This window comes from Physcomitrium patens, chromosome 2 (genome assembly GCF_059467195.1).
Source record: "Physcomitrium patens ecotype Gransden chromosome 2, ASM5946719v1, whole genome shotgun sequence".
Classification (NCBI taxonomy): Eukaryota; Viridiplantae; Streptophyta; class Bryopsida; order Funariales; family Funariaceae; genus Physcomitrium; species Physcomitrium patens.
The window spans coordinates 13,862,015-13,874,218 of record NC_143411.1 but is presented as its reverse complement, the minus strand read 5'-3'; the positions used below and the strand labels follow the sequence as shown (position 1 = coordinate 13,874,218).

The 12,204-nt window shown below is 39.5% G+C and overlaps 1 protein-coding gene and 1 long non-coding RNA gene across 4 annotated transcripts; one reads left to right on the top strand and one right to left on the bottom strand.

Moving 5' to 3' along the window:
- Positions 1 to 370: 370 nt before the first annotated feature.
- On the bottom strand, positions 371 to 1,808 carry LOC141046465 (uncharacterized). The gene is made up of 2 exons (XR_012219470.2): positions 1,460 to 1,808; positions 371 to 845 (listed from the first exon to the last, which is right to left on the bottom strand). It is a non-coding gene; the product is annotated as an uncharacterized LOC141046465 (long non-coding RNA).
- Positions 1,809 to 1,845: 37 nt separating this feature from the next.
- On the top strand, positions 1,846 to 7,474 carry LOC112273813 (DELLA protein RGL3). Of its 3 annotated transcripts, none has more exons than XM_024502825.3 (2): positions 1,846 to 3,471; positions 3,888 to 7,474. In XM_024502825.3, exon 2 carries the CDS (start codon positions 4,020 to 4,022, stop codon positions 6,330 to 6,332), a length of 2,313 nt encoding a protein of 770 aa, XP_024358593.1. In that variant the 5' UTR covers positions 1,846 to 3,471; positions 3,888 to 4,019; the 3' UTR covers positions 6,333 to 7,474. The 3 variants fall into 3 exon arrangements, with proteins under 3 accessions (XP_024358593.1, XP_024358592.1, XP_073396577.1); XM_024502824.3 differs by having other exon boundaries at positions 2,035 to 3,471; positions 3,877 to 7,474; XM_073540476.2 differs by lacking the exon at positions 1,846 to 3,471 and adding an exon at positions 3,483 to 3,626 and having other exon boundaries at positions 3,877 to 7,474.
- The last annotated feature ends 4,730 nt before the right edge of the window (positions 7,475 to 12,204 follow it).

Here is a 12,204-nt window from a genome sequence, read left to right as displayed (position 1 = left end):
ATTAAGTTGTTTTGCTTTGCCATGTCACATGACCATGTTCATAACAGCATCTTCTTGTCAACTCAATTTATGCTCCACTATTTTATTTTATTTTATTTTCATTACATTACTCATGAATCTAAAGTATCAAAGAAAAATCAAGAAATTCAAGTACGATTAGAAAAGTGTTTAACACATGTTTGAAATATATGTGCCAATATTATCATTTTGATGTTTGATTTTATAGATGTACTGTTTCATTTCAAAATAAGAACAGATGGAATTTGTGAAAAGACTGTTGATAACATGTGATAAAGTTATATATATCAGACAATTGGCAATTGTTAAGACATAGAAATAACAATGCCTTGTGATTGTGTTGTCATATAAAGCCATTGAAATCTCTTGGAGTGTTTATAAAAAAACTCATTGGACTAAGTCTCTTCTTATTGTTTGCTTAAGAAGCCCCTCTAAAATTGATTATATGTTTATTTTAAAATGATTCTTGTTAATTTTCCTGTTTCTTATATATATTAAAAATTGAAACCCTCCCCCCCCCCTTTCCAAAGTTTTTGAAATTAATATCTCACTCCTGACAATGTGAGAGAAAAATTGTTGCTAATGGTTTCTTGGAGATCTAATGCTGCCACCAAATACTGAAAATATTCTCCTTATCAAGAACCAAAAACACCCAGTCATACCATTGGTATGCTTCCTGGACTGCAAAGTCTTTGACAGGTTCAACTCTTTTTTCAAAGCCATTGAGGTGGAGCTGAACAACATGTAAGCCATGCACAAGTTAAATCAGAAGTTTCCTTCCTCCTTTGACTACATGAGTTCCTCTTCATACGGAAGTCTGCATCCACCTGTGACACAACAACTCATTCTTGATTGAATTCATGCATTTGAGGTTTACACAATTTCCTACCATTGCATTGTTTATGTTGTGAATTGATAATTGAATGAAAGTTAGTTACACTTATTTATTCAACTTAATGTCATATCTTAACTTTTTTGTTTTTGTGAATTCCAAGAAGAAAAGATAAAAAGAAAATCTGTCTGGAACAATGCTCAAATACTGTCATAAAAACAAAATGTAAGCAATGATGGCTAGATGAAGTTCTGATGCATGTGTTTGACCCAAGCAAAGTCATAAACTAAAATATGTAAGTGCAAACCCCCCTGTTTTGAAACTTTCAAAAGATGTCTTTGAGATTGTGTTGTCACTTTGTTTGATTTGACATTGGGTTTTTAGGGCATCACCCAAGATGGAAAAATGCTTACCTCATAGGAATGAGGCACAACTTCAAAAAAAAAAAAAAAAAAAACTAAACTAAACTAAACTAACTAACTATATTGAAATGGACGTATAAATAAATAAATAAATAAATAAATAAATATATATATATATATATATATATATATATATATCCAATATTATTCATTATGTTTTGGTCAAGTTTAGGGCTATGGCTGTCACATTTGCTGGCTTTCACCCTTTGCATGCTTTTTGTCTTGCAACAATGGACGGTGGCTGCAGGGGTTACCTGCCCAAATCAAAGTATAACAATGAGAAGAAGGGGAATTGCACAAAGCGTAGATGAAAGAACTAACTGGAATCAAGGCTGGATCAATGGAATACAGTATATCCATTTTAGGGGTGTATGTGTGTGTGTGTTGTGTGCTTCTATGAAAGTGAGGAGGGCGGGGGTGGGCAGCAGCAGCGCTGTGTTGACCATTCCTTCGCTTCATCTGCAAGAAAATCCGTATTCCCAAGCCTGATGCCCTCTCATCCAGCCTCCCTTGTGAGCCAGCCACCCTTGTAATACACACCCCCAATAGGGAAGGAGAGGAGGCCCAAAAAGGAAACGCAAAATAAAGTTACTGAAGGTTTTGGGGGGGGGGGGGTATGGAAAGAGAGCGAAGGATTGGCTCTGGGGGGGCGTCCAGGCCGCCGGGACTGTGAGGGAGGGTGCGCATGGCTTGTGGAAATGCCTTTCGTCCGCACCACCACCATTTCTTAGCCTGCGCCACTGCCCTCTTTACGCCCCCATCTTCTCCTCCCCCAGTCGTGCACACCTCCGCCACTTCAAAGCCCAGTGCCGCATCGACCACCTCACACACTACCACCACCACTACCACTGCCATCACCGCAAGCAACAAACCCATATCCTGTAGTGTCAGTATTATTACCTCCCTGGCCTTCGCTGCGGTGGGGTGCGGGTTCTACGTCCCTTAGTGTTCGTTTTATATACCTCCCCTCTCATCCTGCGGGAGGCTCTCTTCCTACTTACTTTCCCCGAGTTGACGGGAATGAGATATCTGCGTGTTTGCGTATCTCTCTCTCACTCTGTGGTGTCTTTCTCTTCTCGCATAAAAGAAAAAAAATTCCCACCCATCTTCTTCTTCCGGTAGTTACATCTCTTTGAAAACCCCAAAAAATCGACTATGCAGCTTGCGACTGCAAAGTTAGAGAGTTCGGTGAGTGGATCATAGATATATGCTTCTTTCCCGATTCGGTGTCTGTATCTGTCTGTAGGTGGTTCTCTTTTGTGTGTGTGTGTGTTAGTTAACAATTTCTTCGTGTGGAGAGGGGTTTTCGTGTTCGGGATAGTGCGTTGGACCGAGGTGGTTTCATTTGTTCTTGGTCAGTAGGCGAGACGCTCCAGCTTGTGCAAATCGTATCCTGGCGGCAAGCCTGCGCTGGTCGTTTGTGTGGTTGATACGATCGTAGTCATTCTTTGAAGCCCATGCATATGCTGTTGGAGGGTAGTCGTGGATCTGCTTTTACACATCCGTGGCTGGTGAAGTTGTAGTTGTCACTGGGTACCCATCTTCTTGGTGGCAGGTGTATCCCAATTGTGACATCAACATCGTCTTGGGTGATATACCATCGGAGACAATCTGGAAGAGTAGAGTAGTCGTGGTGGTAGATAAGTGGTGCCTGTGTGGCCTGGTGGTTACATGTTGGTAGCAGATGGGATCTTACTATCGTATTGACTCCCTCTAGAAGCTTCGGAATTGGTGGTCGTCCATGGCAGCTGGAGTAGCGTGAGAAACTTGTTCAAGACAATTTTCGTAATTGTAGAGTCAGTGGCGTTAGGGCTTTATTCAATGTTCGCCGTCTTTGAATACCAAGAAGCTAGCGACACAGTACGAAACCTTTAAAATTTGGAAAAGAAAAAAAAAGGAAAAGAAGAAGAAGAAGAAAAACAGCCGTCTCATCCTGCCCTCTGCATCTTCTTGTAGAGTGGTTGTGAAGAGAATTCACAAACAATCACCACATGCGGCGCAGCAGGGGTGGAGAAATAGCATCTTCTCAGATTCTCGTCTCCTCTTTGGGCCCGTCGCGGCGATCACAGGCTCATATACTGGATATTGTGGATGATTGGGCCTTGTTAGTCAAGTGCAGATGTCTGAAGACGGAGATTGAAGCCGTTCGTATACCTCCGACGCAACCTTACATTGTTCCGGATATTATTACCACGATTGGTAAGAATCGCACCAGCTTGGACAGACCGGCGATTCGCAAATTACTACCTAGGACTTGGGTCCGTCGTCGTTCTCGAGATTTTAGGGACTATCGCAAATTTTCTCTCTGAGCTTGCCGGATTACTTTACGTCAGCTTCTTGAAATTTCGCTTCAGGCAATTATCCAATTTCTCCTCTAGATCTTCGCCTCTTTGCCACTGAATCTTGATAGCCACCAGTGAAGCGTAACATGCTGTGAGGACCCTTTTTTTTTTTTTTTTTTTTTTGTATAGGCTATAGTCCCAAGGAAGTGTGCGGTTGTCGTCAGCTTAAATCTGAACTGGAAGTCGTCGTCGCGATTTCGTGTGTTGCTTTCAGTTGCGAGTAGTAGACGAAAGTTATGGTATTAACGAGGTAATGGTGCAGTGTGAATCCAGGTAACACGACGAGTTTGCTTGTTCGAGGCTTCTGAAGCTGCAAATCTGCTAAGTTTTGAGCCAGTCTCAAAGGAATACTCGTGAAAACTGAAGTTCGGTAAAGTCGAAGATCTCCATCGAGCAACTTGTTCTATGATGCCACCCTTCGGGTCGCTTCTGGAGCCGTCCACAGATTCGAGAGGAGGCCCAGGCTCTTTCTATGTCAAACCAGAGCTCGGTGTGGATGCCGTGAAAAAGATAGGAATGGATACACCCCAGAGTGCTTTCTCCAGCTACCGTGACGCTCATCCGCCATTGCGTAAACCATTGCAGCACGAGCTCTCGGCATTTGGCCCGTTCGCAGCACAAGGTCAGAGCTCCGTGGATGCATCAGCAGTAAACGTGGCGCCAATACTACCCAGTGTGGATGCGCACTTGCAGTTGTGGAGGCCGACATCGAGGCAGCCGGTTCAAGTGAAGCACTACCTTCAGCCCACAGTGCTCCAGTCGACCACGAATAATTTTCTTTCAAAGAAGCAGAGCACTGAAGTGTCGCAGCAATTCAACGGCATGTTCCGTTCGACCAATGCGAATGCGATGCACAGCAAGTCGTCAGATGTGGGATCTAGTGGATTGGTTACAGGAATTCGTGATACGACCTCGGACGGGTTCGTGGTCGTGTCATGCAAGCAGGTGAAGTGCAAGCAAGAGTGCGACATCGCCAGCTCCTCGTTTTCGGCACCACCACTTTCTAGGAAACGCTCGCATTCGGACCTAGCTGAGGAGGAGAGCTGCGACTCGGAGCTCGTGTTAGGGATTGGTGGACGCAGCAGCGTCAGCAGAGGAGGTAGCGAGTTCAGGAATTCTCGGGCGTCTTCGCCGAGAAAGTCCTTGAAATCATCCGACACTAGACTGGATTTAGTTTCGGCGGACTTGTGTTTAGCTCCACCTGTTCTAGCGCCCGAGTACTCCAGTTCAAGCTCTCAGCAGGAGGTACCCTCGTCGTCTATGCTCGAAGTTCAACCTTTCGGCGAGAGTTCTAAGGTCTCGCATTCTCGGGGTCCGTATGCGAGTCCCACGGAGTCCCACCTCTCGTTTCAGAAAATCAAATCTCAGGATGCGTCGAGGATGGAAGGCGTCACCTGCGTCTCGCAGGCTGAGTCGCACCCGACAGGTTCAAGATGCTGCCAGCCAGTGCGGCCGCTTCTCAACTTGGAGGCAATCAAACGGGAGTGTGATGCAGTGGAGCGGGAGCGCGATAATGAGGAATCTCTGGCCCAGTCTCGCACCCATCACGAAGGTGTCGAGTTGGGTCTGTTTCCAGGCGTATTTGCAGCCGACACAGGTAAAAAGTCGGAGACATCAGGATTGCAGCTTGTCAATCTGCTGCACGACTGTGCTGAGGCCGTTTCGAAGGGCAAGATCGAGACCGCGACGCAAAAGCTGGAGGAGTTGTACTCGCACGCATCTCTCTTCGGTGACTTCATGCAGCGGGTTGCAGCTTTCTTCACGGAAGGATTGGCAGCACGGATGGTTGGAAAAGACAAGCCCATGTACAAGAATCTGATGGTGCAATCTCGCCTCGACGACTATCTGTCTGCCTTCACCACCCTCTACAAAGTTTGTCCATATTTCCAGTTCGGTCATTTTGCGGCGAACCAAGCCATTTTGGAGGCTGTAGAGGGTCGCAGCGTTGTGCACATCATCGACATGGATTTGATGCAAGGTTTACAGTGGCCGGGATTTATCCAGTCACTCAGCGAGCGCGAAGACGGTCCTCCTAAGCTCAAAATCACTGGAATCGGCACGAGTTGTAATTCTTTGCAAGACACCGGGCGGCGGCTAGCATCGTTTGCAGAAACCTACGGCGTTCCATTCGAGTTTCATGCCGTCGTTGGAGAACTAGAAGATCTGACTCCAATGGAGCTCGGCGCGAAACCCGGCGAGGCGGTAGCTGTAAACTGTGTGATGCAACTTCATCGCCTCCTCAACAATGGCGACAAATTGCATAACTTTATCGCGGGGTTGCGGAGCTTACATCCTGTGATGTTGACCCTGGTGGAACAGGAAGCGAATCACAACACCAGCTCTTTTCTGGGCAGGTTTGTGGAGGCAGTCCACTACTATGCAGCGGTTTTTGACTCCTTGGACAGCTCCCTCCCCTTGGCAAGTGAGGAACGTGCGAAGATCGAGCAGCTGTATTTTGCTCAACAGATCAAGAACATAGTGGCGTGCGAGGGTGTAGATCGAATCGAGCGTCACGAAACTCTTGATTTGTGGCAGAAACGGATGGTCACTGCAGGGTTTCGACAATTGCCCTTGAGTTCCCATGCCGTCACTCAGGCGAAGCTGTTGCTCTCTCTGTCCCCATGCGGCGGGTATCGCCTCTCTCAGCAACCTGGCGGAAGCATTTCCCTCAACTGGCAAGACCAGTGTCTCCTCAGCGCTTCCTCTTGGGTTCTGTAGATTGATGGTAGCCAGATTGCTCCCCATTCTGCACCTGACGTCTTGGACAACTTGCTGGTGAAAGGGGCCAACCTATTTCTACTCATTATTTGGAAAGCTTAGCCATGCTGAGTAGCGACGACTTGAAGCAGGCTTCATCAATACATTCTGTCATCCAGCATTTTTAAGAATTTAGGAATTCCATGAAGACGAGCTCGATGCAGTGCGTTCTGATTATCACCAGCTAAGGTCATCTGCTTGTAATCAAGAATATTTTGTTGGGTAGGAAGCTCGGGACTTTGATTTTTTCACATAAAGACGTCACATCATACATGCAGCCTTTCCATGCTAGCAGTGAAGACGTCCATAGCTGTCTTGATCAACTCAAGGAGCAGTGCGAATAGAGGCATCGCGCAATCAAGATTCAAGTGGTTAGCGGTAGGTGCATTCTGGTGGCGGTTGATATGCAGCATCAGAATGGGTTGGGCTTCCACATATGCAAACAATACAGGACAAAAATAAGAGAGTATTCTTGTAGCAGCTTGTGACATAGCACACGCGGATGAAAGACGGGCAATGATGAGCGAGCGAGCGCGCGAGTGGCGTTGGAGGCTTTTCGAATGAGTTGAGATTCCTTCAGCTGTTAGGGCACCGCGGCTTGTAAGCCAAGGGATTCTACTTGAGTTCGCCTGATAGCTAGATACAAGATCTTCGTCGCGTAATTGGACATCCATGACCAGCGGCTTTGGCTTTGCATCCGAGTCTTTGAGCTTTGAGTTGGGGAGGGTGCAGATGACCATTCTTTTTCAGACGACGAACTATTTTGCTGTAATTTTGGGGGTTTTATGTTGCTGCTTATGTAGGCCTTCTCAACTTTTTATTGATTTCAAATAGATCTGAAAAGAACTAGTAGTGAGTAGTAGGGTCATTTTTTGGATTTGCAAATGTAAAGACACAATGATTGGCACCAGACCCATTTGTAAGGTAGACTCGGAGATTGTAGCTGTACAGATGCTTGTGAGCCTGGAATTCATCTCGGCCCGAGACAACATACAGAGCTTGATATTCCTTAGCTTTGAACACTCACCCTTGATATTCTTCGCGATCCAATTTTAATAAGAGACTATGCTTCGAATAGCCCATTTTGAGCTTCCATTTTATTACACCATTTTGGTCTTACTTTCACTTCATATCTCTTCTTTGCCCATCATCTCATTAGAACCTTCAATTGGTGCCTGGTTCTGCTTGGTTAACCTCCGTGGTGATGCTGGTACTGTAATGTGCCATTTCCACGTGGTCATCAACCTTGGGTTGTCAAATGTTCACAGGCAGCCTTGGGATCAATATGCGCTGCGTCTGCTATTTTTCCATCCAAAGCCTGCAGCAATCCCCCAGTTTCTGCGCTGGTAGCACATTATCTTTTGATGCTCTCTTCGTCAGCACTTCATGAAAATTCAAAGTGCTGTTTACACGTCTGCTGTTTGCCACGTTTGGACATCATGATTACGTGCAGTTGTTTGTCTACCGGCCTTGACCCTTCCTCCTCTGAGGAGTACCAGGGTTGCGTTGACAAGGTAGTGAATGGAACAGTATTGTAGGCAGCAGCCATGGAACGGTGATGGACTTCCGAGAAAGCGGCTTTCATTTAAAGCAGAGAAGGGTTAGAACTGAATCCAATCCCTTGATTAGTCTCGAGGGTTCACGGTACTGCTGCAAAATGACTTTCTGTGAGCTCAAAGATGATTATACAAAATCATATCACAACCAGTATCTGTGTAAGCAACCCTCCGATTGAAACGGGTGGGTGGAGACTTGCCACCAACACCATCCATATGGCGTCAAATTGCGGTCCATTGGCGTTTAGCACTAAACCCTGGCACTGACACTCTGGAAAATTCTGGAAGCCAAGCTTTCTATACCATCAGCATGTCTTCTAACCCACTCAAACAGCCTGTGTGAGAAAGTAAGTATCCTGATGAGTTTGAACGTGTGAGGCAGGTGTGGAGCAAAGAAAATTTATCGAATCAATCGAGGCTAGACAAGCGAACTGTCTTGCAAAATCTATCCCAAATTCCCTGAAGCTCATGACTTATGGCCTATCCTCAATGTCACAGTTGTATGCAGTAACAGCATGCGCACTGTCCATCAGAAGAATCGATGACCGTGATCGACAATGGAGCCATTGGAATACTTGACCACAACGTCGCCAAAACTTAGACCTGGCGCACCACCAATGTCACCTTCACATTTCCTGCTGCACATTGACCGGCACTAACACCATCATGGTGAGATCCAGCAGGTTTTTAATGCATCTGAGAGACTGTCGTGAGTAGATTTGTATCTGCACATCGTCAACTTCCGAAGACTTGGTTTGAGACCATGTTTGGATCCCTTAGATTGTAGATACTCTTAATCTTTTGCACTATTGTTTTCCTTCTTCGGAGCTCATGATAACTCGATCACTTCACGATGTTTTTCAGGGGATTGTTTGATGACATATGGCCAGCAGTGGAGGGCTGTCATGGTTATAGCAGTGCCTGCACCTAGTTTTGTGCTCGGCAATGATCCACAGGCTTTCGCATCCTTGCAACTTGCTTGCGATAAGCTCACCGTTATCAATTTTGGGCTTTGTAAGGATTGGTCTCTGAAAAACTAGACCATCAGGATAGGGTGGCATTACAACCATCCTGAAGTTTTTCAGAAACTTGCACACATATGTTGGTCTAAAACAATCTTAAACTATTAGAGGATGACAAGTTTTATCTGAAGAATGGAAAATAGCACTACCACAGTTGGTGGTTTAAACTCAACTGTGAAATCCCACCTATGTTTAACAAATTCTAGAACACAGTTTATCTTGTTTCTAAAACTAAAAAAAATGTCATGTTCAATATTCCTTTTAGTTTGTGTTGACATTTTGATCATGTGAATACATATGGGTTATTCTTATTACAGTCAATTTTACAACAACTGATGTTGAGTTCTCACAAATCTGTTCATTGTTTCACAAAGATAAGTGGTTAGAATTGTTAATCTATGAAATATTTGCAATTTATAGACACAAAAACCATTTGAAGTAAGGATTTGATGTTGATTGTTGTCTTCACTAAGTTGAATAATTTATATAGGTAGAATTGATGTTTTAGTCTTTCTATAGAATCTTGCAACTATTAAAATTTTATGTCTTTTTATTTTAGATTCTATATTTTTTTAAAGAATTTTATTGGTCTATTTTCTTCTCTTGTCACATAAAATATAACAAAGTAAATTCTAAAATAAAGTAAAGTAAAGAAAAATATTTTTTGCAATAAATAAGACACATATACAAGTCTTTTGTTATTAAAAAAAAGTTTCAATTTTATTTTATCAACTAGTGTTTTTATTCTTGATTATAAAAAAAATGTCTTTAAAGTATTTGGATATACTTTAAAATATTTTTTTATATTTAGTGAAAAACTTGATTTTTATAACATATTAAAAAACTTAAGCATTCTATGAGAAGTTTTCAAAGTAGCATATAAAAATTTGTTTTAGAACTTGAAGAAGTTGAGCCTCATGTATGATATGCTTTTTATGGACTATATTGTATATTATATAAGATACATTACTACATATTGATAGTCATACATATCTTAAATTAATAAAATTGGTATTTGTTCTCAAAATTTTCTAAATTCCAATTGAAGAAATGTGACTATTATTTTCAATCAATTCCTTGGCTAAATCCTAATTGGTATATCATCAGTTAAAACAAATGTATTATTAAAATTTTAAAATATTTGCCAATCAATATGTAATTTTTTTTGAAGTTTTTTTAATGTTTGACAAAGAGTATGGAAAAATACTTTAATTTTTTTTTGAGAAAAAGTCATAAACAAGGATAACTAATATAATTAAATCAATTGCATATTAAATTTTACAATATCTACAACAATATTGTGATATTATAGGTCATCAATAATAAAAGTTTCAATTGCCTGAACATCGCTACTGCATCGCAATGCTCTGATTAACACAATCTCTTTGAGGTTTCGTCAATGGTAGTCTCGAGTCATATCAACTCGCACTGAAATGTGTTGATTGTATTGCTAAATAGTTGCTTGAAAGATTAGTATGGATAGGAGGTGTGTAGGTATAAAGCTAGCAACTTTAGGATATAGAATCCAAAACTGTTTGAAAATGTTGTGGGTAGCACAATATGCATCTGTGGGCCTTACTGTTTTATTTAAAATCCTCTTTCAAAATGAAATTGTTACAATATCAAAACATATTTAGTTTTTTCAAATCAAAATTAAAGATGTATGTACGTGTGTATGTAAGTATGTATATATATGTACAAATATGTCTATTAGAAAGGAGACTTGTTGCCAAATGACTGTTAATTATCTTAGACTCAAATATTTTCAATTTTATTTAATTAATATTTTATGATTGCATATTTTTTAAATCATTGATAATTTCTTGGAACTTATTTATTTATGATTTAATTAATATATTACTTTAGTAATATATATATATATATATATATATATATGTGGTGTTGCTAATGCACACCAAAATAGATAAAATGCACATTCTTTGTGTATGTGTAATTTAGTATTCTATAAAGTGCATAGTAATATACAACTTAAATTTAGGGTAGCTTGTAGTAGTAGCAACAAAAATTGGAATGGCATCAACAATATCCTATATATATATATATATATATATACATATATAAAATTTTATTCTAAAAAATAATTTTATAGAAAAATACTTTTTATAAGTATTTATGGTTATAAATAAAAAAATAGTATTTAAATCATTCAATTATTTAACTTTGATAACTTCTATATATAAAAAATTATAGAATAATTTATATAATCTTTGTAAAATCACTTTTAAAAAATATAATATGTAATTACTTTTAGAATAATTTACATACAAAAAACCATTACCAAAGTAAAAGCATTACTCATCAAAAATAAATTAATCCTTATTTTAAAAGATTAAAAAGTATTTCAAATAATTAAAAATAAAATATTAAAATTTTATTTGAAATATTTTTTCTTATTTTAGTTTTAGAATTTTGATTGTTAGAAAAATAAAATATAATATTACTAAAAGATGATAAAATCTAATAAATTAGAGAAAATTTTATAAAATGGTGATATATATATATATATATATATATATATGTATATATATATTCATAAACATATTTAATTTTTTCAAACAAATAAGTATACCAACATATATTTTAATATAAATATTAGATATAGTAATAGTATTTGAAATTGGCTTCTATTTGTTAAAGCCTAAAATTTTAGCTTTATATAGAATCAAGTCAAAATTTTATCATTTAAATATATATATATATATATATATATACTAAACACAAAACATATACATTTAAATGTAAGATAGGACAAAGAATTATTTATCTTAAGAAAAATCCTGGAAATAATATATAAATATATATATATATATATATTGATCTATGAGCATCATTATAACTTTGTATGATTCTATGAGGAATACAATAAAATTACTATTAAAGTAGGTACAAAAGGTTCCACATGTGTTTTTATCTTTGAAATTTATTTTATGATCACAACGAATTGGACTTACAGAAATGTAATCAATATTATAAATGGCAGCTGATAAACATGTTTTAAAAGATCTGGGCATAATCTCTAATATTCAAAGCAGTTATATTTAATTTGTGTACTTAAATACTAAACGTGGAAGAAATTATTTTTAAATACATTAAAATTAATTAATATAAAATATCAGTATGCTTATGATTAGATAAAATTTATAATAGATAAAATGGAATAAAAATGCTCCAAGATACCTCCAAAAATTATGATATTAGAAAAATAATAAATATAGTGTGATATGAAAAAATAAT